The sequence below is a fragment of the Dermacentor silvarum genome, chromosome 1, assembly GCF_013339745.2.
Source record: "Dermacentor silvarum isolate Dsil-2018 chromosome 1, BIME_Dsil_1.4, whole genome shotgun sequence".
Lineage (NCBI taxonomy): Eukaryota > Metazoa > Arthropoda > Arachnida > Ixodida > Ixodidae > Dermacentor > Dermacentor silvarum.
The window spans coordinates 211,070,717-211,096,613 of NC_051154.1; the positions used below are offsets into that span (position 1 = coordinate 211,070,717).

The 25,897-nt window shown below is 45.6% G+C and overlaps 1 protein-coding gene and 1 non-coding gene across 2 annotated transcripts in view; both read left to right on the top strand.

The window, feature by feature from the left end:
- The first annotated feature begins 1,846 nt into the window (after nt 1-1,846).
- On the top strand, nt 1,847-1,919 carry Trnak-cuu (transfer RNA lysine (anticodon CUU)). The gene has a single exon. It is a non-coding gene; the product is annotated as a tRNA-Lys (tRNA).
- Nucleotides 1,920-2,439: 520 nt separating this feature from the next.
- Nucleotides 2,440-25,897, top strand: part of LOC119436732 (ras association domain-containing protein 4-like) — a 51,584-nt gene continuing 28,126 nt past the window's right edge. Inside the window, 8 exon segments of the mRNA XM_037703712.2 lie at nt 2,440-2,614; nt 3,123-3,217; nt 4,313-4,455; nt 5,446-5,521; nt 7,385-7,543; nt 11,844-12,062; nt 12,064-12,219; nt 22,843-22,996. Coding sequence (XP_037559640.1) covers nt 2,575-2,614; nt 3,123-3,217; nt 4,313-4,455; nt 5,446-5,521; nt 7,385-7,543; nt 11,844-12,062; nt 12,064-12,219; nt 22,843-22,996 — 1,042 coding nt within the window. The 5' untranslated portion in view covers nt 2,440-2,574.

A 25,897-nucleotide genomic window follows, 5' to 3' on the forward strand; every position in this document is an offset into this window, starting at 1 on the left:
AATGAAGAAATACAAGACAGTGATAGAGTGTTTTTGTTCATCAGGAAAATTCGACCTCAAGCCACCTCCTGAATAGTAATGACAATGTGAACAGAGCGCTGAGGACTGGTGGGGCTGGACGCGTGGGGGAGGGGTACAACACCCGAAACCCCCGTCGGTGCGCCACTGATGAGAGGAATGCGCAACTTTCAAGTTATCCGAAAGGTTGAATTAACAAACGCATTACGATGAAATAATTCTATTTTTTTTTATTTCTCCACGTTGTGTGTAATGTCTTTTTTTGTTTCTTGCTCTTGAAGCACGGCTCCACAGGCATGAGGCGAGGAGCGCGAATATGTACCGGCTCAGCGTGACACGACACAAAACTTGGGCAACAGATTGCTTCTACATTTTCCAATCATTAAACTACTTCTTCTTCTTCACTGGCGGAAGAAGCGTCGGCCACTAAAAGATAAAAATAAATTTACACAAAACGGCTTCACGCCTAGGGAAGCATCGTCTGCTGAATTTCTTATTTTCAAGCGCGCCTGAGAGGGCGCCGGTGCGTGTCGGCGGGGGTCGAATTAACCGAAGCGGCATATGCTTTCGAGTTCGAGATAAATGAGTTTTCCTTCCATAGCAATGCATTGTTTCTCGCCAGGACTTTTCATTGCGTTCGAGTTAAGCAAAAGACCGAATTAACCGAGGTCAAATTAATGAGCGTCGATTGTACTATAGAGGTACGAGTACTATTATACCTTATATATTAACTTTCACATGTGACATCTCAAGAGCAGCTCATGTGATTTTTAATTTTTCTTTTTTAGTCACATAACTGAATGACTTCGATTCCATCTCCGCCACTGCATTATACCGCGCGTACCAACTAAGCAGCTGGAGCGTACTAAAATACAGCAATCTAGCAGTAAAATGAATTGGCAACAAATAAAGACTCCCATCTCTGCACGGATGCAGACCAAATGGATTTTCTGAGGCCGCGCTACGCGGCCTACGCGGAGACTTTTTAGCCAAGACGCGAGAGCTCGTGCCGACGGTACGTGGTGCAGACGGCATGGAGGAAGGAAATGGCAGACGGTACGTGGAGGCATGGTACGTGGCCTCACAAACACGGCACGGTGAGCATGTTAGAACTGCTACAAAATAATAATAATAATAATAATAATAATAATAATAATAATAATAATAATAATAATAATAATAATAATAATAATAATAACAAAAGTGATTGCGTTGGCATGGAACATCGTTCCTATATTTCGAAATGTGCGACTGCATCACCCTTTTGCTCTCTTGCCTGCCAAAAATTATTGTACATGATGCCGTCTGTATTTTGTATGGGTGTTGTATGGGTGTTCTGTGATGCCGTTAGATAGGGTGGCTAACGCAAAAGAGGTACTGTGTGCGAGGTAACTGCGTGCGTTTCGAGTGTCCTTTTGCTCCATTCTGCTCGCAAATGTTCGTGATATTTGATTGTCTAGTGTCGAGTGTTTCATTATGTGTGTTTTGTGCTTTTCGTACGGCTTTCCCGGCGGCAAGGCCTCGAAGTCCCCTCATGGGAGACCTGAGCCCGGGTCGTGAAACTTCGCCGGATTTTAATAAAGTTGTTTCCATCCATCCATCCTCTCCTTTCATATCAATGACAATAATAACAACAAAAATAACTGTTTGCTTGTTTCTGCAGTACCGTTCTAGTGAATTCACGTGGCCCAAACAAAACTATGGAGATTGTAGCCATGGAGGTAAAAAAATACTGTTTTTTCCCCTTCCTCCATGGTTGTAGCACTTTTTCACGAGAAGCGCGGATTATAATTGTATTGAAGTCACCTTCAAAACTTTGCTAACCAGCGCCCGGCTAGCTCAGTCGGTAGAGCATGAGACTCTTAATCTCAGGGTCGTGGGTTCGAGCCCCACGTTGGGCGACATCTTTTTTTTTTTTTTTTTTCTTTCAACTTGCGTAGAAAAATACGCCACACATTTCTTAGCTGCACGATGATCATATCTGTGTGTTGTGATACTCGCGTCAATTCATAACGCACGTAGGCTTGGCGTGCTTATGTTTTGCTAACATTACCTAAATATATAATGCGCTGGTTCATCCTCCAGCGGAAATGCAGTAACATGTGTCATGACTCCTGCACGTTTGCGAGGTTGAGATTCGCGCCGCGAGGAAGAACGCCGACCATGCAAGGAAGCGAACAAGCGGCTGGCTGGTAAATTTTCGGAATGGCGGATGGATACAAGTTAATGCCGGGGTCTGGATCTCGTAATCAGAAAATAGTTCTAGAAAACTAGACCATACTACACTAGCATCAATTGTTTACGACAATAATTTAGAGAGTCACAAAATTATTTTTCCTTGAGATTATCATTTATTTCAATGAAAGTTGTTAATATGCAGTTTAAGGTTAAAACTGCACGAACGTGATGTCATATCGTATCGTCTGTGTATTTGTGATGTGGTAGTCGCGAGTTGCCTGCTGCACTTGACTTAAGTTGAGTTAAAAGTCTTGCAAAATTTGTTGCGTTATTGTTCACTTGGAAGCCTAATGAGCATCTTAAATTTTCACTATCACTATGTGGACGTGCAGAAAATGTGGAAAACCTGTTTACTTCGGTGAGTCGAGCGACTGCAGACTACCTCCTTTGTGCTGTGTTGACAGCGTTGACGGCTCATCGCTTCCGTCGCTGTAGAATCGCTGAAGTTGCACCCTCGTATCGCTAAAGTTGCTCCCCCGGATATAGATAAAGAAGAAAAAGAAAAGGCACTTTAAGTGCCAAATGTTGTGTTGCCATGTATGAGCTATGATTGAGGCAAGAACATGTGTTTATTAAATGGTCTTAGAAAACGAAGTGCAGAGTGTTCTTGTTTGCTGGAGTGTGGAGATATTCATTTACGATAGACGGACGTGTTTCTAGCTTGATTAAATGATTACGTAGTGACGCGATACAATTGTCATATTACTTAACGCAGTGTTATTGCGTGTTCAAATTTTATTGATAAGACTGCTGCTAATGAAGCAGGCCGCGCAAAAGCGTGAAGTGCGAAAGATTGTGCTTTGTCGTTATACGCAATATAATATATAGTAATTGCTAATTTCATTTCGCTTACCCGCACGCCACAGCCGAGCGGAAGACGTCAATGGGCTATGAGTGGCATCCGGAGTGCCTACGCTGTGAAGAATGTGGGAAAAGGCTGAATCCTGGACAGCACGCCGAGGTGCGGCTACCTCTGTTTCATCTATTTCTACCTTTACATTTGGTGCTTGGCGTTATCGAATTTATCGTTTAGGTCGATTGTGAACTCTCTAATCAAATGATTGTTGAATGTTATTACTGGTTCTTGTCGACTCGTGCCCACGGAAAGTGACAAACAGCTGCGTTAAATTGTTTATTTGGGATGCAAACAATTAAGCGGAGTTTCTGTGCCACAGTAGCTGGTACTAGGTGGTACAGTAGCTGCGACTACATGTTTCAACTCCTGTAATTTTGCATCTGCATGAAAGCGTAATGCCGCAGTTCTGGCATGTTTCTACTGGTGGCGGTAGTTAAGATGTCTCTCTATAAAGTGTTATCCCGGAATTGCATTTCGGGGATGATGATGAACCTCTATCATGGCTCGTACCCACTAAGGGGAATAGGCCAAATGTTTTTCTCTTTTTCTTTATATTTTCTTGCAGCAGCGATTTTCCGTTGAGGATGTGTTCAAAATATTAACTACAACTTCCCTATTTTTACTGATGGAAATGGACAATATTAGTAGTGGCTCCACATTTCAGATCTGCATTTGTGGTGACACGTGCAAGAAATAGGCAATGTGTGTGAGTTATGGCAGCAAGCTAACTTGAAAAAAGAAATAAGAGTACAGGGTTTTGTCTTGGAACATTGTGCCTCATAGAGATCGCTTGTGAGGACATCTGAGGTATTGTGTAACCTCTAAGTATGAGTTTACAGCAGAAGTGTGAAATGTTTAGGATCTCTATTGTGGCAACAAAACACTTTTTTAGCTGTTGAGCAACAGTGGATGGTAGTAATGCATTTCGTGATGAACAAGCCTGCAGTAAAAATGCCAAAAGCAGTTTTCACTGCAGTGCTATGAAAACTTTCGCTATGGCGAAAATTGATTGTTCCACTAAGCAAAAGTTTTGTGCCTCCTAGTTTCAAGAATATTTGCTGCATGTAACGTCTTCTTCATAGCAAGACTCAAAGTAAATTGTAATAATTTAATGCTTTTAAATAGCTTTAGTGGTGCACTTTTCAGCGATGAAACATGATGAGGCCACTTATACTCATAAATTTTGTCCACTTCAAACAGCACAAGGGGGTTCCCTACTGCCATGTCCCTTGCTACAGTGTCCTTTTTGGTCCGACTCTATTTGGCCATGGTTCACAAGTAGAGGCACACACAAGCTTTGGAAAAAACACCAAGGACCGCCAGTGTGTTTCTTCTGTCCCAAGGTATGCTTTGATGGGACCAACCTGTCAGCAAGTTTGATGTACCATTTCACTCAAAGCCATCGCAAAGGCTCAAAGCTAGAAATTGAAAAATATCCTTAATGTGTCTGGCTTTTTGATAGTTTATTACTTGTTTGTGTGCTCAGAAGTGATTGGCAGAGGCACTGCAGAGGCGCAAGTGACATCTACACTTCTGCACTCGAGCTGTTTCATCTACACTTTGAAGTTGAGGATATTGAGTGGAACATTTTGTTTCACTCAGTGCTGTACATCAGCATAATACTTTTAGTGAGCAGAAGGCACATGTAAAGAAATGCAAACAACGAGAACGCATCTGTGAACAAAAACAAGCGCTTCACTTTCATGAATGTACTTAAAGTCATGGGAACAAATGGTGCAAATGCTGGGGACGTACTCTGCGACGATCACTTCGGCAATACTATTGCCTTCACGTGACGTAGTGCTCAACCAGCCAATCAGCTCATTTGATTTTGCTCGACCAGCCAATCGGCGCGCACCTGACAGCCGAGGCAATACTATCGCCGAAAGAGATCGTCGCAGAATACGTCCCCTAAATGAATGCTAGGGTCTAACTGAAGAGTGCTGCTTGTCCTTTTTTTCCTTTTTTCACTTTTTTTTTGCACTGCTTGTCAGTTCGAATTTAGAACTAAGGATTTAACCATCTCTGGCATACCAGGTATTCTGGATTGATTGCTTTTGGGAATATCGCTTTTAATGGACGCTTATCATCTAAGCTAGTGACCAATTTTTTGCCTGGCAATCCAATGAGCCATTGTGCTGAATGCTACATCATTAAAAATGTAAGTATCCCTGAAAGTAACCAGTCGAGAACATGATTATTGATGATATCAATATAAAACAATGTCTTATATTTTTCTGTCATCTCTTTAAGCATTCTGATCACTTGTTAATAATTTTGTTGCATATTAAACGCGCTGCATGCTACAACTTAACACTTCATTTTTCTTTCAGAAATCATCTGGAGGGAAAACTAAAAGTTTACAATCAATACTATGAGGGGAAAAGTGGCATTGTTCAAAGCCGTTTGGTAGGTATAGAAGTCACAATGTATTCTTTTGTGATACTTCTTTGTTTAGGGCAAAATAGTGTCCCTGCAATACTTTTTGAATATAGTAAATAACATTGCAATACTGTTATGAATATGTGAGCCTGTATGCGCAGCTGGTAGCCACATTGTGAGATAGCAAAGTGAAAGTCTGTCAATCTAGATCTTCGAAAATCAGTAGATCACAAAATATCGGAGAATCATACCGGTGTCACACGTACACTTCTGATTGCGATCTGGGCCGATTCGGGTTGAGCTGGATCTGGATCGAGTGTTGCTACATGGTAATTTGCAATCGTGATCTTGCGGGATCTGGATCCGGACAATCGCAATTCGTGACTCTTGATCGCAAATACTGTGCCCTCTAGCGCAGTAGTATTTCGAAAACACTATAACCAAAAAATGAAAGCAGCTCAATAAAAAAAATGTTAAAAACCTTTTTATCAGCAATAGTAAGCTGTAAAATTGAATTATTGTCCAAATGAAACCATATTTTGCATATCTGAATTTGTAGCCAAGATAGTATGCAGTTCTTTGAGTAGCTGCCGATTAGCAGACGATAATAACTCGATCTGGATCATTGGATGATGTAGCAGCAACCATTGTAGATTGCGATTAAGAAATCCGATCCGGATCAGCCCTGCGATCAGAAGTGTACGTGTGACACCGGTATAATATAAAACATGATGTATGACATAAACAAGTGTCATTACTAAGCAGTGCATCCGTTAAAAGCAGAAAAATGTCATCCCTGATGAGGTGGTAGTGTCGTGTTGTGGCTATCACTGTTCCAATACTATGGACCCCTATACTGGGATGGATGGCACAATGGTGGGTGGGTCGCACCACATGACTTCAAGGTCGTGCTGATCAAAGCTGGATGTGACGATGGGCGGAGCATGTGCGGCAGGGCATTGTTCTGCGCAAGTGCAGCACACAGCTTTGGGTGCAGTAGTGACTGAAAAAAGGGGAAGGCCATGAGGGTGGGGCAGTAGCATATATTGATTGCCAATGACTCCATTGATAGAACAAGGCATGTTCAAAGCTTTTTGTCGGAAGAGATCCAGGAGGACATGCCTTTTAGTACCAGACACTTTCGAACATCTTTCATAAAAGATATTGCTGAGCCCCTTGAAATATTTTATGCCTTCGTAAAGTTGTATAGCCATAATTGCTGTGCAGTACAAATTTCAGAATTTTTCCTGAGCATAACATTTTGAAAAAGTTGCTTCAAATTGCAGTCAAGAGATATGGCGACATGGCTACTTTAAATAGGCAATTGTATGTGCTGGCTACTAAGAAATTGCTCTCTTGTGCTGACTTGAGGTAAAAGTATCACTCATAACGCAGCCTTCTTTATATTGCTTGAGTGAAAGGCCAAATGAAGTTGTGTACACTAGTGTGCATTCATTTCATTTACTGAAATGCCTTTCTATGGAATTCTTTAGGAGTGCAGTGTTGCAGTGCAACAGTGGCAGACATTAATGAGATAGAAAAAGAAAATGATGAGAGCTCTCATATTTTGTTTCTATCAATAAAACAAATCTGATTCACAGTGTAGCACTTTCTGTCTTGTAGCACCTGCGTACACACTCCCTGGCTCCTGGATCTTCCATGTCGTCATTTTGTGTATTTTAATTAATTGTAATTTTTGTTTTAAGTAGTGCAAAGGAAAACAAAGTTCGACACTCATTCATGGTAAGAATGAGTGTCGAACACTTACGAGCTGTTTTTGCTTTGCTTACAGATTCCAGTATTGTTTGTGAATGATAAAGGAACATGAGGTGTAACTTCCAAGTGCTGTGAATGTATTACTTCAAATGACTGAGGTGGTGGTATCTGCAGAGAAATGGCCGCTTGATCTTGGAAGGGTCCATCAGAATCTACTGGGGAGTGAATCGAGTGATCCGTCTGAAAGAAGACCACGATGACCGTATCCCTGTACGAAGAAGAAGGACATCACTGCGACTTAGTCGACTGGCCATCAATTCAAAGGACAGAGGGGTATGGAACAAACAGCCCTCTAGATACTTTTCGTTTTTTTCCCTATTACTTCAAGAGATTTTATGAGAGACACACTAGAAAAAAAAAAAACCTACAGCTCCAAATTATGCAGGAACTGTAACATATTTGCGAGCTTGTCTGCAACTCAGCATTTAACGGGACCCTGAAACGATTTTGACGATTTTGTACAAACGTATTGAGTCGTTAGGGTTGGCCCTTCTGATCATTAAGTGATGCATTTAAGCGCTCCACATAAAGCGTGTAATTTATTATAAGGTTTTAAAAATGTAAATCGCTACCGATCGCAATGGCACCGCTCCCCTGAGTTTTCAACCACCCCTGACAAAAGTGACGCGTGGTGACCATATGACGTCAGTAGCGCGAGCTATTCGATTGGCTGCCCAGGGTGCATCATCGATAATTTTTTCAGTTATATGGTGAACATATGTTATTCGTAATAGTTGGAATGTTAGTTGATCTGTTTCTATATAAAAAAAAGTAATGGAAAGAGAATGCACAAGGACAATTTATCACTACACTCAAGCACTTCCGGCACACAGCAAGTGTCGTCTGCTTTTGTTACAACGTGCTCCGTGTTGACGCGAGCTGTGCGGTCTGTGTTGGTCTCGATCTATCCTTTCGCAAGCACCATGGTTCGCCCTTGCGTTGTGGGCTGCAAACATAGCGATCGGCGACATGTCAAGCTGCGACATCGTGTCCCCTCTGCAAGGCAAACATGCGAGCAGAGAGGCTGCAGTGCTGGTTGTCAGTACCCGATCAGGCACCAGCATCTGCGCGTTTGCGGCCGTCACTTCATGCCATAGAATAATACCACAATAGTGTTTCGCATGTAAACGCTAGCGCGAACGGACTGGGCCTGTGCGTTTTACTGTATGAGCAGAGGCGCGAATGTGAACGGCCTGCACGGTGCAGCCACCTGGTGGCACAGAGCTGAACCAAACACAGAACTAATATAGCATTAACCAAGTGGGCTGCAGGTGTAAATTTTTCGCAGGAGCGTAATTGTGAGCATGTTGTTTTTCTAAATGTTTAAAATGTCTCACACTTGGTTACATGCAATATTAGCTCTTTGTTTGGCTGGTTAAGCTCTACGCCACCAGGTGGCTGGACTGTGCAGACTGATCAGGCACTGATCAGGCTGCTCACATACGTGTACACTAAAGCTCCTTAATCACAGCAATAGTAGTATGGAGGGGCTTTAGTTTACACCTACACCCATCCCTCAAAATGCTCAGCTCGCCTGTGGTTACCGGAATACCAGACAAGCTCAGCGCTGCAACAGAATGCTCACAACGCATGCTGCTTTGATAGCTCTTGCTTGGGATCGACTGTCAGGCAGCTGGCGGAGAGGTTGGAGAGGCTTTCCGCGCTGGCTCCAAGACAGCTGGAAGTAGACGACATGACATCCCATCATAACGCAGAGCCAGTGAAAGCGGAGCTTAGCCCCGATCACTTGGCGAACGAGTTGAGAAAAAGCATGACGAAAGAGGAGGATAACGTGTAAGCGCCCGTAGCTCTCCTAATGTGAGATGCTTCACACAAATTGTGGTGCGAATGTTTTACTGTAGCTATACTCTACACGTCTACAAATTTGTCCGAACCGTTTCAGGGACCCTTTAAAGTTGAGTGCATTGGGCTGCAGTGTGCTGGTTTTTTTTTTTTTTTTTTTTTCCTAAGCATCGTGAGCGTGATGGCATGCATCCTTGGCCACAGCCAAAACAGGAATTGAGCATATTCCGTAGACCTTATGAACTTTTATTCGTGCCTACTTATATCGAAACTGGCTCTGCTGTTACAGCTGTTGAAACTGCTTGTGTCCTTCGCAGTCACATTATTCTGTCTTGTACTGACTCCAAGATTCCAGCCAACTGGAATGACTGCAGAAGAGTGTGACTCACTCCAGGGTTTATAAGCTTTGATTGCACGCTGAAATTTTATAAAGGAGAGTATGCTTTAGTGTTTTGTTTAGTACTTGCTCAGACTTGCTCATGTTTACTCGCATATGCTTTTTTTTATGCGCTCACTACCTCATTGAAAACAGTTCCACCCCCTGCCAAAAATTTATTGTTTGAATATAAAGTTATGCACCGGTGTATCCCATTTATTAACCTGTGAGGCTGTTTACCTGTTTGCTTACGTTTGTCATTAAACTGTATACTACTCATATTTTCATACTTGATCATTTAAACTCACAGGCTTGGCGAATCATATCCATCTGTATTTATTTGCACAATACTGCAGGCCCTTGTAGGAGGGGCATCAGCATGTTTGGAAACAAGCACTGTTAAAAGAAATGAATAGCAAAATAATAGTATGTCACATGGCCAGAACAAAGTTCCACACTGCGACACAGAGCATCTCATTCACAACAATCTTAATGCATAATATGAATGAAAGAGAGATCTTGCGATGGCAGTCAGCATCAAAAAAAAAAAAAAAACCAAGGTGTGTGACACTCTGAAATCCAGCAGTAATGTTAGAACAGTCATCAATTGAGCAAAAGTAATATCCCTATATTAAGGAGTAATTAGGTCAGATGAATGAGTTCTACTCAGTAATTGTGAGGGGAAAAATGAAAACAGGGAGTCTGTTAGTTCGAAGTACTAAATGGAGTCTTTGGTTCTGCCTGGCAATGCCGATTTAGTCGCGACATCGAAGGTTTTATGTAAGAATCAAGATCCAATGCCAGGTGGTCATGTTTGAGATTAAAAAAAAAAGCTGTAACCTAAGAATCTCGGGATGTAGTTATGTGCCTGGATTCCTTGTTTCATCAGACATGCAAAGATTCATTTTGTAGGGTACTTTGAAAGGACAAGGCGGATGGGTTTGGAGCTGCAATTGTGCAATTGATGCAATTGTGCATTGATTTAGTAGTCCTTATTTACTTTGGTTGCTTTTGGCTTCTACACTTTTGGCAGTGACGTTTGTTCCAGTGGACGACATCTCATTGGCACAGAGTGGTGATAATGACATGGCTTACCTGGTTGCCTTTAATTGTACTGGTGTTGTAGTGTTCAACTGCGTGACAGTGACCGGTGGTTGTTCCATAAAGCAAGAATACTTTAGGAGGCAAAACTTCTCTTTCTCTCTCTGTGCAACATCTCCAAAAAGTCAACAGTGCCAGACATGGTGTTGAGGTGCCCTCTGTTATGTTGAGTTAGAAAGTTTGCAAGGGGAGACTCTCTACCGTTTGTGATGCCTTCTTAGGGACCGAAGAATTCCAGGAGCTTGCCTGAGCTTTTGCCTGTTCATAGGCTTTACCTATTTTCAAATAATCGTGAAATAAAACAAGTCACTTACACAGAAACTGAAATAATGAATGCAGAAAGAGTAGATGTTATTCAAAGAGCCTGTCTAGTGAAGATGCATAGCCACTGTCTTGCTAAAGTGCATTCATGTCAAATTTTTATGTTATAGGGCTAAATAGGAAGCTGTCCACCTCTACATGGTCAGTATAATCTACAGTATAGTCTCTCAGAGAGAATCGCACACAGATAAGCTGGCTCAAGTGCTTTCAACACGCGAGAAGTACGCAGAACTGCATTTGTTGTTTGATGTAGCAGAAATTTGGTGAGACAGAAGTTGTGAGCAACAAAGATAAAGAAGAGTGTCTGCAAGTCGGAATAGTCTACTTTAGCACAAGAAGAAATGTTAAACATGTGCAACCCATATACTGGTCAAGTGCTAGTCAGAGAATTTTTCCTAAATTGTAGCACAATTAGTCAGCATGGGGGGACAGCATTTTCTACTCAAGTATTCCTACTGGTAGGTTGTTTTACAGAGTGCAGCACATCCCATGCCAGACATTGCCTGTGCCGGGCCCCTGGACACACTGTTGAGAAAGTTTGCTAAATATGCCAAATATGACTGTGAGGTGCACCTGACCCAGATTTTTCATACAGCTTCAATAGAAAACAATTTATAAGATTAAGCCCGAAATACCGGAAACCTTGCATTTCCACTTTGCCAAGCGTGTCACCATTAAGCTACCCGTGCCAACTACACGGTTAGGTGGGAAGAAACGCTTCTTTCTGTTTCAGCCCTAATGTTGTTGGATGGCTTTAGTGTTTTTGTTTGCTAGGCAAACATTTCTTTGTTTCAGTGACTCTATGAGGCTGTCTTTCACTGACCTGCAAGACATGCCTTTCACATTGACTTATTTGTACGGTGTAAACTATTTTGTAGTGCAGAATACAAAGGTACACATTTCTCTATTTGGGTACAGGGCAGCTTGCCTTTTCTAAAAATTTATTCTCTTTCCCACCTCTTCTTTTTTCAGTCCAAGTACTTGCAGAATGGTTCACCTGAGAAGGAAGGTAGTTGCAGCATGGAAAATGGCACAGAGGACAAGAATGGTCTCAGGATCAGTGCAAGCACTGACAACATGTTTGCTGAGGTGCAGCTCTCGGATCCAGAGTGCAGTGAGAGCCATACAAATGGCAGTTCATCAGAAATTGGCCGCAGCTATCGGACGCTACCAAACCCCGGCAAACATTCAGCTGTCGGACTTGCTGGCTGACACCAGTGTGCAGCAGTCACTGGCCTGTGAAGATGCCAATGGCTTCGAGGGTGTAACACTGCGCAGCAAGGCTCGTTCCTCACGGGTGAAGCTGCGCCGCCGTTGTTCCATCAATGGGCACTTCTACAACAGAGAGGTAAAGAGACCCTTCACACCACGCACAATATGTGTTCACAATATGTGATATGTATTTGAATTCTCAAAGCCCTCGCGATTGGTATACTGGACCTGTTAGGTTAGTTGCTTAAAATTTTAAAACTTAGACATTCTGCTTGTTTTGATGTTCAGTGGTACAGTAGAACCTCACTGATACGTTTTTCATGAAACCGTAAAAAAAAAAAAAAAAACATGAGCGGGCAAACGCAAGAGCCAAGAAATAGGAGAAATTGAAAAATGAGGGTAGTGGTGAACTGCCAACAATTTTATTTGAATTCTTACGTTTTAAAAAAAGTCACAGTTTCACACGAAAGCCGAAGCATCGAATAAGTAGCAAATAGCGAATCAGTAGATAGCTATACAAATTAAGGATAGTAGTTTTATTGTCCGGGTTAACTTGGAAACATTCGCTTATTAACTATATTAACAAGCATGGTGTTAGCGAACACAGGCAAGAACACATCACACTCGATGAGCGTGGACACTCGCTATCAAAACGCTTGCGTGAGGAAGCGCCGCAGCAGCAGCAAGTGATGTGACCTTCATGCTGTCTATCGCTTCACCGCTAACTGAGCGCCGGGAACACACAGCACCACAAAGCTACGAGCCGCCGACGCACCTACACTGCCTAGACTCTGCCCCCAACGCAAATCGCTTTCAAGATACAGCCAGCCCGCGTGACCGCGCGCAGTACGCAGTTGATGCCAGAGTACAACGCCGTGCAGGGGCGCACTTTTTCTATGTCGCAGGATAGCGTTCAAGATACGGCGCCCGCGTGGCCTCTGCCGTAAGAATTTGCATATAAACTTGTTTAGTCCGAATTGGTAAAGCATAACTAGTGTCTTGTAGTAAGACCACTTATAGCTTAAGTCGCTGGAGTTGCAAATTTCTGCACTATAAGAGGTATCGCACTACAGTCGAACCCGTTTATAACGAGCTCAAGATTTCAGCGAAAAGTGGTCGGTATATCAGTACAGTATAGACCACTTATAACGTAACCACTTATAGTGCAGGACCGGATATAGTGCGGTCTTTTCAGACTTCCGTTAATTTTCCCATAGCACTCCATGTATACACGTATCGCTTATAGTGCAGTTGTGGGAAACGAAATACCAGTTACAGTGCGGCTGCCTGGGAGTACGGAAGTCAGCGGAGACGGCGAACGCTCCCCTCAAACGGGCGCCCCAAGGAGTGCTCGAGGAAGAAAGAGACACGAAGTGGAGGAGAAGGGCACGTGGTGCGAACGAACAGCCAGTGAGGCTGAAGCCAGAATCTTGAGTGTGCCGCCGGCACATCACGGCGAAGGGCGCGCACGGAGACCGTGGAAATGTGAGGGAGGAGGGCGGCAGGGAAGTGGATTTCACCTCGGCAACTCCGCCGATTTGGTGGCTCCCCTCGCCCTCCCTCGTAGCTCCCTCACTTGCGACTGTCACCGTGCGCGCCCGCCGCTGTGCAGCCGGCCCGGCGCCAGCTCCCCGAAGTTTCGTTTTCTGCCGTTATCGGGAATCGGGCGTTTGCCGGCGTGGGGCTGTTTCGTTGGCCGGCCTGGGACAGCGCCGCTGCTTCTCTCTGCGCCGTAACCGCAGCGTGCAAGGTCAACACGTGACTAGAAAGTAGAGGAAACAGAGGAGAAAGAAGGGTTCACTGCCATTTTCTACGTGTGGCTACGGTAGTGGGGCTGAGACGTCGGCACGTACACGCATGTTCCGGCGCAACGCAGAATCGGCGACCTTGCCATCTGAGAGAGGGTGAAATTTCCACCGCGTTTTTCTTTCTTTCTTTCTTTTTTTTTTTTTTTGTTTCTTTTGCGCGCGGCATTGAGGTGTCTCCCCTAAGCTTTTACTCTATGGCGGTGCCGGAGCAATGCCGGTCGGAGGCGCCGCCGCGTGACTTGGTTCGAATTTACGAGATTCGACTGTAAATTGAATGCAAACGTTCTAGCCGCATTCCTCGACTGTTGCATACGCGTGGCGGCTCGGTGCACATGTTTTGCATATGTGCGGGCCTTGAAAATTGTTGCTTTGGTTATAGTGCGGATATTGGCGACTCCGGCGACTTACGTTATAAGCGGTCGACACTGTAGTTTGTTATATGTGGACTTGCCCTTAAGAACGCTCAAAAATTAACCCCACTGAAGCTGGCATCAGCAGTTACAATTCAGCAGCACATGTTTTGGTCCAAAAACCAGATTTTCAGCGCCATTTTTGTTCCCGGTACGTTACCGCACCTAGCTGTTAACTTCCATTAGAAATGTCCATCTAAAAAACGAAATGCAGCGTTGTGTAGCTCTTTCAGAACGGCGCCCGATTCCGATCACCTGTCATTTCAAAACTGCAAGTGTAGCCGCCATTTTTTTATTCGAGTTCTTATGATATATTTTACTACCAGTGCAACATGACTGTATTCTGCACACGAGAGCGAGGTGTTCTAGTTGGTCGTAAGCGTAAACTTCGGAAACTACTGCAGCATGCCGCTATTCTGCGAAGATCTCGGATGAAAAATTGCATTATCTATGTCACTTTGGGTGAAAAAAAATGCGATATTCACAAAAGGTCAAATATCACCGCAAACCATTATTAGTAATCAGCAACTTGTAAATGAAGCGTCGCCGAACCATGATCTGATAACAGCATAGTAACCGCCGGCGCTTTGCAATATTGCGTGGCAGCAGCGCATGGTGCAGCGTGCTCGCCGACTCGGGCCATGTTGATAGGAACACTTGAGCAGCCGTTGTTCTCATGGTGGAAAGACATAGATGGTCGATCCAAATTGTTGAAACAGCCGATAATGCACTTAGTGCTGCACAGAAAATTGCGTGAAAACGACAGTTACGCCATCGTGGCATCTGATATCGCACCAGTGCACGCCCCACGCCATGCTGTTTATGGTGTATGCAGCATGCCTTCGTCCTGGAGGCGTGCCATGAAAACGCGTGACCATGCGTGACTTTCTTCACGGCTTCCGAAATTTGCACGAGGCGGTCGCTCACTCATCTCAAAGGCCGTATCATCGTCGCGATTGGATTGGAGCGGAGAGCGCACTGCCGTGCTCCCAGTTTGATCGCGCATTCATGCTTTGGCACTTTGTGTGCACCCTCTTTTTACTGTGACCGAGTTCGAAGGGTTCATTGTAGCAGTACAGTGACTAAAAAAAAAATGCTGGCTCTCTCGTAATCGAGAGTAGATGTAAGCATGAAATGGCGACCGGCAAAGCAGATTGGTGCCGCGACGCAGGCCTGAAAGCTTACCGAGCCGAAATGAACCTGTTTTGAACTGAACCTCATTGCAAGTCTCGTCTCGGCTGAACAACCATCCGTGGCGTGCCAGACGCTGCTGGCTTGGTTATGCAGCGTCTGCACTCGGGAAAGAGGCAGCGCAAAACCCGCACCGTGGAACTCGCGGACTGCTGGCATTGAAAAGAGCATAGGCAACCCTGTCGCAGCGCCAAAAGATGATAGTCAAATGTATGGTGCACTGTATCTGCCTTTTGAATGTCACTATTGAAAATGACAAATTAAACTTCAGCGTACTAGAAGTTACAGCTTAAGTGATATTGTGAACAAACAGTAGGAAGAAATCGAAAGCAATATGTGTTTTTTTTTTGTAATTTGTTTGGGCAGTAACTAACGTATGTAATGTGGTCCTGTACAAGGGTTTGGGGGCCAGAGACCGCATTTTCTTAAAGGAGCCCTGAACTACTTTTTATCGAAGTGAAGAAAGACATTTGAAGTGAAAATAGGCTACGCATTTCAGAAATACTTTGCCACAAAAAGTACTTCAATGCATTCAGCAGAAGCGGAGTTACAGTCGCCGACCGATAATTCGGACTTCGCGGGGATCGCGAAACAGTCCGAACTATCGAATGTCCGAAAAAACGAATTCGGCAAGAAAACACTATTTATTTACTAGTTACAGCACCTGAGGCTGAAAAAACTGTTCAATGCTTTGTTGAACGGTATTCCGCTTGCGCAGAACCAAATCTGCTTGAATTTGGCCAAGCGTCACGTCCTCGCTGAAGCACGACGAAAGCACCGCGAGGGCTTGCGCAAGGTCTCCATTCGTTGGCCCCGTAGCACACGTTGCGTTTTCCTCAGAGTCGGAGTCTTTTTTCACGGGCGCGAGCACTTCATTCACGATTTCCTCGTCAGTGAGCTCGGCACAGGACACTGTGGCACTGTCTACATTAGCGAAGTTTCCGAAGTTCACTGTGGCCGGAATGGGCACGCCGCTGCTTCGCAGGTCTTCTATCAACTCGTCTCCGCTCACGTCCGGCACAGCAGCCGGCAGTTCAGGTGCAGGGTCCTGCGTTGCAGCGTCCGATTCAACGCCGGCAACAAATCCTGCGTGGCGGAAACAGCGGTTGATTGTGCCTGCTGTCAGTGCCTTCCAGGCATCGGCAACAATGTGAACGCTGACAACAAATCCACGCTGTAACTTTTGCCACTGTCGATGCACAGCACCATGCGACGTAGCAGGCGTGACCGGTAAAACACCTTTAGGTTCTTGATGATGCCCTGATCCATGGGTTGGAGGACGCTCGTGGTATTTGGTGGCAAAAATTCGATTTGAATTGCCTTCAAATTATTGATCAGGCCATGGGCACCGCAGTTATCAACAAAAAGCAGCACGTTGCGCTTTTGTGCCTCAAATTTTCTATCGAGCCTGCGCACGTAGCCTTCAAATAACTGCTGCGTAATCCAGGCTTTCGTGTTGGCTTCATACAACACGGGCAAACTTCTAATGCCTTTAAAGCATCTCGGGTTTTTAGACTTTCCGATAACCAAAAGCGGTAGCTTTTCACTTCCGGACATGTTTGCGCCTAAAAGAACAGTAACCCGTTCCTTACTGTGCTTCCCACCATGGCAAGGATCTCCGGAAACAGCAAGCGTCTTCTCTGGCAGAAGCTTATAAAATAGTCCGGTCTCGTCACAGTTAAAGACATCGTCCGGCGAGTATCGGCTGAGCAAGGTCTGCAGCTTGTCAGTGCGGTAATTCGCGACCAACGTGTTGTCCACAGCACCACTTTCGCCGCACATTTTCTTAAAGACGAGGTCGTATCGCTTCTTGAAGTTGCGGAGCCAGCCGTCGCTGAACTTGCAGCCTACGATTCCCATCCGTAGCGCGAGGGTGTCGGCCTTTTGTTTCAGTAGGTCACCAGATATGGGAATGCGCTGCGCAACCATGGTGCCTAACCAGATATTTAGAGCCTCTTCAAGTTTGGGGTATGTGCCTTGACGGAGGTTTTTCTTCTCGGCCGTAGCACATTTCTCGGTCGCTCCAAGAATCTTGGCTTTATTCTTGACGTAGCCCGAGATAGTTTGCTTCGAAATGCCGAATTCCCGGGCTACCTCAACCTGTGACCGGCCGTTCTGTATGAGCTGTACGACAGCAGCTTTCTGCGCCATTGTCATTGTCTTGTACTTGCAGCGCTTCGTCACCGGCGCTAGCTGCGAAGGTGGAGTTGGCGCCATGCTCCGCTTCTTGTAGATGAACGATACTACCTACTGTTGAAGTACTGCAGGGACAACCTCGTGGTCAAAACGTAGTTATCACGGGCGTTACTACGCAGCACGCTCAACGAACACGGAATGGCGACTGAGGCAACGTTCAACACAACAAAGCACAAAAAAAAAAAAACAGCAACGGAACCGGAAAACGATGGTGATGGCGATGCGAATGACCTACTAGCCTCAGAGATTTTGGGCCTGTATGAGAATCTCTGAGGTTCTACTTCACTTCACAGTTTGGTGGCAGTGCTGGCGTCAGTTGGCAACAGCGACAATAACAAAAAGTTTTTCGCGGACCGCGCGGACGGAGTCCTAAATATCGAATGGAGAGCCCTAGTTTGTCCGAAATTTCGGTCGTTGTTATGCATGGCGTCTATCGCGGGAACGGCGGTGCCGCAAAAAAGTACGAATTACCAAGCAGGTCCGAATTTTCGGTCGTTGACTGTATTGGCAATCAGATGCGGCCTCCACTGTGCTCCCCTTCCCTTCCTCCAGCGGAGCGGAGTGGGGCGGGGCCACAACGCTCCGCCTTCGAAATGCCACGGTGGCACGCAGTTAAAATTTCATTTTGGAGGTTAAAGTAGACGCCAGGACTTCTGATTTTAGTGCCTACGACACACTAAACGTAAGCCAAACGCGATTGTCCACAGCGAGTTAACGTAGACGCCACAACTTCTGATTTTGGTGCCTACGAGGTGCTAAACGTAAGCCAAACACTGTTGTCCACAGCGAGCAGCCAGTGGACTCGTGGCGGCACCTCGCGGCAGCCGAGGTGTAGCCGACCGCAGTGACCAATAGCAGCCGCGTATTGGAATGTGCTTTATTACGTAATAAAGCACACAGAAGAGAGTGAGGATCGTGGCTTCTGTTAAAACGAGAGCATTTGAGAGAAATGTAACTCGGCACTCCGCTTGCGAGCTCCACGCACCGCCTACGACAGCAAAACTTGGCTGAGAGGTTCACAGCGGCATATGCTGCCCACGGACTATGTTATTTCACCAAGCCCGAGGGGTGGTTCAGGGCACCTTTAAGTTTTGACTGGTTGGCCGGATGATCTCGTTTTGCTCTCGGGAACGATGCCGAGATGTTCTCGTTTCGTTCTTGCCCCATTCTCATCTTGAGTGCCCAGACAATGGCTCTGGATTTTTGTTCAAGGTCTCTTGAAGGTCGCCAACAACAGGAGCTAAAAGCATTTCATGCTTAAAAATGTTCATATATCTGGAACGACTTTCCATAGGGAGGGTTGGAAAATTGTAAGTGCACTGAAATGTGGTCCTTATAACCGATAGATTGTTACATCTGGGGTCATCATAAGTGGATTCGACTAGATAGCCAAAACATTTTTCAAAGGCTGTAAAGGAGCATAACATGTATACCAAGCAGCCTACGTGTTTCTGGGAATCGAAGCATACGACTGGGATGTGCCCTCATTTTCATTGGCAAGGTGGTTCCTTCGCTTTCCAAGTGCCATAGCCACTGCAAAGCATTTCGTTGACTCTGCACCAAACCGCAACTTTGACCATCGACTTTCGACGATACGCCACTGGTTAGGCCTAGCCAGCGGGAGTGCCGGGCCGCATGCCATCACGGGAAGCTTGCCCTTCATATATGTTTGTACCCCCTAGGCAAATATACGGAGATCTGGCGCATGAAGCTGGGTTTGTGGGCGATCAGTCGGCAACTGCTGCGAAAACATATGGAAACATTTTGTATCTGCATCTAGGTAGGAACGGTGAAAGCTAGCGTGTGGTCAACGTTCCGAACTGATGAATTTGCTGAACACAGTTTAGACTGACAGCATTGTGGAGTCAAGGTCGCATGCACAATGTCTGTTCTTTGCAACAATGCGTATCGCGGCGGCCGAACGTGAAGCGCACTCGCTGTCTCCACCGATTTTTCTTGGAGCTGTAAAAAACAAGTTGATTCATTGTCGAAATTCATTTTTCTGGCCCGCCCAATATTCGGGCATTTTTGAGGCACCGTCCATGGCCAAAAATATCAATCGGTGACTGTATTAACTTTCCGCACACAAACTGAAAAGCCAAAATGGCAACAATGCGCATGCGTTCCGTGTGGACTATGCATTGCTAAGCTAGCACCCTGCCGCCACTTTTTGTTTGCTCGCTTCACGTCTCCTCCTCCTCCTCTGCATTGCCCTCATCGCTCTCCCCTTCGCCAGCGCGCCTCATTGAGAAGCGCAAGCGCACTCGCTGCCTCACCTGTCTGCGGGAATTTACGACAACTGCATTATGACCGGTGTTTCGTCTCGCGTGGCTCCACTATGAGCGGTGTTTATATACAGTATAGACCACTTATAACGTAACCGCTTATAGTGCAGGACCGTATATAGTACGGTCTTTTCAGACTACCGTTAATTTTCCCATAGGCACCGGGCGCGGGATGAATTTGGACCGGTGGCGCCTTCATGCGGCGGCGCCGCGAAAGTAATGGCATGTGTCGCCGGGCCGCGCGCAGCTGGAGCTGCCGTGAAACCACGTCTGATCAAACATGTTGCGTTTTTGGAAGCACCAACAGTTACTGAAACATGACTGAAGCTGGTTAGGCCATTCAATTCAATCGTTGTTCATCGCGGCATCGCGTTTTCAGGCGGAAAGTCTGTATATGTGCGGTCTGTATATAGGCAACAGCGCGTTCAGTGCTCACAATTGAAACGCGATACTCGAATCGCATGGTCGCCAGCGCATTTTGCACTGACTGTAAGCGCTGGGGACACCAAACGGATGCATTGTGGTATAGAGTGAAAGCGAGAACCTTCGTAACGCATTATGACTGCATTTGGTCCCACGGCGCGCACCTGTGGCTCGAAAAGAAAAAAAAAAAAACGGCGGCAGCCGCGTGCTGCCAGCGCCTCAATCGCTGGGCACTGTACATTTCCGACGCTGATTTCGTATAGTCTAGTTGTTCTAACGTTAATAAAAGAGCTGTTCATACGCAAGAGCTTCGCTCATACGCAAGAGCTTCGTGTCCCACTTGCCTGTCTTCGCCTCCGCAGTGTAACGGCTCCGGAGCTTGGGAACCGAAGGCGAACACTCAGATTTGTAGTCATTTTGCCGTCTTATCAGTGTGTCAGTCTTCCTTTTAATGTACATTTGCCTTCCTAGCAATTCCCAACTCTGGTTGCGTCCGGCACATGACTGTGCTGTGCATCGACGGCGAACGCCAACTCAGTGGCGTGTTCACACTCGCCGCCACCGTCGGCTCCCGTCGCGCTAAGCTATATAAAATGGGCCGTGACTGAAGATTGGGCTAGTTTATAAGCAATTAAGAATGGGGAAGCATTGCAAAGATAAAAGAACTACAACGGACAGAGAACGACTGACACATGTGCGATCGGCGAAGCAGCTCAAGAAACAGAATAAGGAAGACCTATGTCTCCTATTTTTTTTTCTGTCCATAATTTTTGTGTTCTTCGCCTATTTACATGATTAAATACGCGAGAATGTTAACGTGCACAGCAAAATAACAGCTGGAATATAACTGCTGGAGTTCCATGTCTTAGCTTGCCTCGGAGCTCCGTTCGCGTGGTGCATTTGCATCGCAATTTGCGCTCGTTTTCTGCTTTATATACTACTTGATGCCACGAATGTGATCTGCCTCGTACAGGTGACGACCTTTCTCAAAAGCAGACACACGAAAATGCGTTTTCCGGTGCGTCAGTCCTTAAAACCCGCAGTGGCAAATCACTGGAAGCACCGAGCGCCTTCGTCCCGTCGTCTGCTTCACATGCCAGTGCTCCGACAGCTGCCGTTCGCGGCGCTGTGCCCCAGCATAACGCCGGCGCGCCGCTGGCGGCTTACAACGGCCGCCCGGTGCCTATAGGACTCCATGTATACACGTATCTGTTATAGTGCAGTTGCGGGAGACGAAATACCAGTTACAGTGCGGCTGCCTGGAAGTTTGGCAGTCAGCGGAGACGGCGAGCGCTCCCCTCAAGCCGTAGATATACTCCAACGTAACGAGAGTGCGCACGTCGAGCTCCGCGACGTCATGGTGGAGATCAACCGGCATGTCTCGTGCCATCGGGCGTGTTCCAACGTTGCTGGCGCGTGAATAGCTCCGTTCATATTTTTTGCCTGGCACACCAAGCCGCGCCGGCCACACATCCCAGCATTCCACACGAAGTGCGGATAGAATGACGTAATGGCGGGAGCGCTCGAAAGCACATCCGTCGCCGCGGCTCTCTGCGCAATAACAAGCATGGTGTCACACATGCACAAGCACAGTGCAACACAGTGCACGGGGGACTGTGCCCCCGTCGCAGATGGCTTTCAAGATACAGTGGCCCCTGCGGGCAGGCGTGCGCGCTCAAAGTAAACACCCCCCCCCTCTGAGCCTTGCACGCGACGGAAGACAGTGCGCTTCCTTCCCGCTTTCCTCCCTTGCGTGTGCGAGATTGAGACGCGATCATCGGCTCACCCTCGCACGCTTTCAGTCGCACATACAGCATACGGCGACGATTTTATTGCGATAGCAATTATATGGACACTCCAGGCGCATTTTTAGCTGCCGTAGCTGTCTCTGCGAGGGTCCGTATAACGTCCAAGGGCAATAAAATAAAATGTTTTGGTTATAGTACGGTACCACTTATAATGCGGATATTCGCGACTCCGATGAGTTACGTTATAAGCGGGTCTACACTGTACATTGAGTTCTATGGGAGTCAGAAAAGACTGCATTATATCCGGTCCTGCATTATAAGCGGTTACAGTATTTGTGGTCGGAGCTGTATACAAGTCTATCCAATGTACAGTCGAACGCCTTTATAACGAAATGCTTGGGCCCTCCCAAATCTCTCATTAGACAGGTTACTGTGTGTAAAGGTCGCGCACCACACAGCTCGCAATAGAACCGGGACAGAATCGTTCCTTTGTTATACAAGTCAGTTTGTTATAGAGGCACTTGACTGTAATTATAATTAGACTAAGCAGGACAAAGATCTTAAGGTAGCATGAGATCTTTGATTTATTCGTGATGTAATTATATGTATGACTGAGCCCCTGTTTGATGTGCACATACAAGTCAATGCACATTTTCTCAGTGCGTTTTATTTCTCCTCTCTCTATATATATTTTGCAGACAAGCGTGTTCACTCCCGCATATGGTAGTGTGACCAGTGTCTGGGTGACAAGCCTTGTGAATGCCCCAGAAGTAATTAACCAACTCTTGGACAAATTCAAAGTGGAGAACTCACCTCAAGATTTTGCCCTCTATGTTGTTCGTGACACTGGAGGTATCGTAATCTCTTGTTCTTTTGTATGTAAGCATTTATTTACAAGCAGGGTTTCAAATTGAAACATGGCAGAAAACAGAATTGGTAACGACCATTCTTCTTGCATGAACTGGAACTGAAGTAGATCATTAATTTGCTTCTTCTCTGCAGAAGAAAGCCAGTATATAAGAATTTAAAAAAGTAAAAGTTTTTTCAAAGAGATTACGCTCTCTATGTTTGTGGCCTTGTCTCCTGCAAAGTGGCTCCACTGATGTGTTTTTATTTTACCTGTTGCAGTTAGCCAGGCATCTTGAGAAAGTTAAATAAACTATTGTCTGGCAGAGGCTTCTGTTAGATTTAGTAACCACTGATAGGAGAGTATGTTTCCTATGTCCGTGTTCACTTTGACTACATTGGTGATCTAAAGAGGTGCTTCACAGCATATTTCCTTGCAACCTGTTAGTATAGACACAAGGTATGCATACAGTTTGAAGCAGTGGGTATATTAAAACAATACCTACAGTAATTGAATTGCACTTTGCATTGCAGTGTGCCACTTTAGTGTCCTGGCATCACACAATCTTTTTTCTGTTTAACCTTGTGTGCCTTCTGCAGCTTAGTCAGCTGCTGTTCACTCAGAGACATTGTCCTGGGCAATGTGGTGAGGCAACACATTCCAGTGGACGCTCACTTAATGCAGTATTGCTGCAATATAATGACAGCCAATGAAGGAACCAGCTGTACCCTGCAGACAATGACAGACTTCGACAAATTTTGTTAAAAGCCTCAGTGGGCTTTCAGCAAGGACATCTTTAGAGGAAACCTTAAAAGCATTGAAATAGATCTTATGTATTTTCTGTGGTTACACAGGACAATAAGCTGCTGCTTACACAACATAAAGCATGATGAATGCACCCGCTGCAGTGGGGTAGTGGCTTTGGCGTTGCGCTGCAAAGCCCGTGGACGCGGTTTGGAATCCCGGCCTCACGTGGCTGCATTTCGATGGCGGCGACATGCAGAAAAGCCTGTGTGCTGTGCATCGGGTGCACGTTAGAAGAATCCCAGGTGGTCGAAATTAATCCGGAGTCCCCCACTACGGTGTGCCTTATAATCATATTGTGGTTTTGGCACGTAAAACCCCAGAATATAATTTTAATAATAAATGTCAATACTTCCTTTTAAGCAGTTTTTAAAAGTTTTCAATGCAAGCAAGTGTACCTGAGTTAGGGGCCAAAAACAATACTTTTGTTGAATGCAATGACACAAACCCGCATCAACCATTATGAATTGACCTGCTGTGACTTAGCGGCTATGGCGTTGCACTGCTAAGCACTAGGTCGTGGGTTTGATTCACGGCTGCGGCGGCCATATTTCGATGGGGGTGAAATGCAAAAGCGCTTGTGTACTGTGCATTTGGTGCATGTTAAAGAAACCCAGGAGGTTATAATTAATCCGGAGTCCCCCACTACGGCATGCCTCATTATCATGCTGTGGTTCTGGGACATAAAATCCCAGAATTAAACTTCTTAGACCATTATGAGCTGTTATTTTTCTCACTACAGAACTGAACTGGGACTAATAAACAACTTTCACTGAACCAAATGAAAAACTGGAATGAAAGAATGAGTTTAATGGCCCTGTTTGCAAGAATTAGGAAACGAGATTGTTTATTGCATGTTGCACTAATGTGCATTAAGAATGTGAAAAGTTGTATACCAAGGGTATTTCTTATCATGAGTAGGAAAAACCCAACACAGATATTTGTCTGTTAAGGTAAGTTGCAGGTCCGGAAACTGCAGTGTGTTATTAACTGATGATTTGTGGGTTAAAGAAAGAGGCATGAAGCATTTGCATAATATTTCTAAAACATTGGGTTTTAGATGTTGCTTAGGCAACCCTCCCTTTCGCCTGACTTATGAAAAGTCTGTGCTTGAGGGGTGTGCCACAGACATTGTGCAGCTAAAGGTGAAAGCTGATAAAGTGTTCGTCAGGTGCGTATTTCCATTTTGTCATTAGTGCAGACCCGTAAGAGCTGCGTCACCATTGCTCGACGGTTGTGTGCATGTGCGAGTTGTGAGAGAGAGATCTGGGAACTGTGCCTAGGTACTGCGGAGGAGTACACACTTTGCTTTATTCGTCATTAGCTGATGGTAATGTGCACTACGTGAGAACTGGCAGTTGTGTTGAAATGGCATCACAGAGGCCAATAGTCTGTAATGGGGAAGCATACAAAACAACAAATGTGCTGTAAAAACGTGTCCTTATTCATTGGTCTGCAGCCGCTAAAGCGGCATTTATCTAAGCACCCACCCTCGCACTTCACGCTGGGTCACTTACGCTCACTTTGGCAGGGACCCTATGCATCAAGCCTGCTGGTGAAGCATAGGTAGAGAACTGTAACATTGTGTCATTATTCATCGGTCTGTGGCCGCTAAAGCGGCATCCACCTAAGCTCCCAACGCAGCGCTTCGCTCCCCTTGGTAGGAATCCTCCGTGTCAGGCCTGGTGGTGAAGCATAGGCAAAAAAACAAATACTGCAGAAATGAAAGGGCGAAATGATATATAATAATGCAGATTTTTAAAAAAATGTTCGAACACACATTCGAGCTACTGATCTCCCAGTTACAGACGCGATGCTGTGACCGTTACCGGTGCTACGCCATGAAAGACGAATGGAGGGAGAGCTTATTCCAGAGTATTTATCCACGGTCACGTAGTGCAGCTCGGCTGAGGACAAACGAACGGAAATGTGTCTGCGTCCGTAGTACCTATGTACAGTTCCCAGATTTTTCTCTCGCAAATCATGCATGCGCACGCACGCCAGGAAAACGCGGTGTGTCTCTCACGTGTCTGCGCCGTTGACAAAACAGAAACACACTCACCAGGCACTGCGGACAGATACATGAAACACAAACTAAGGAG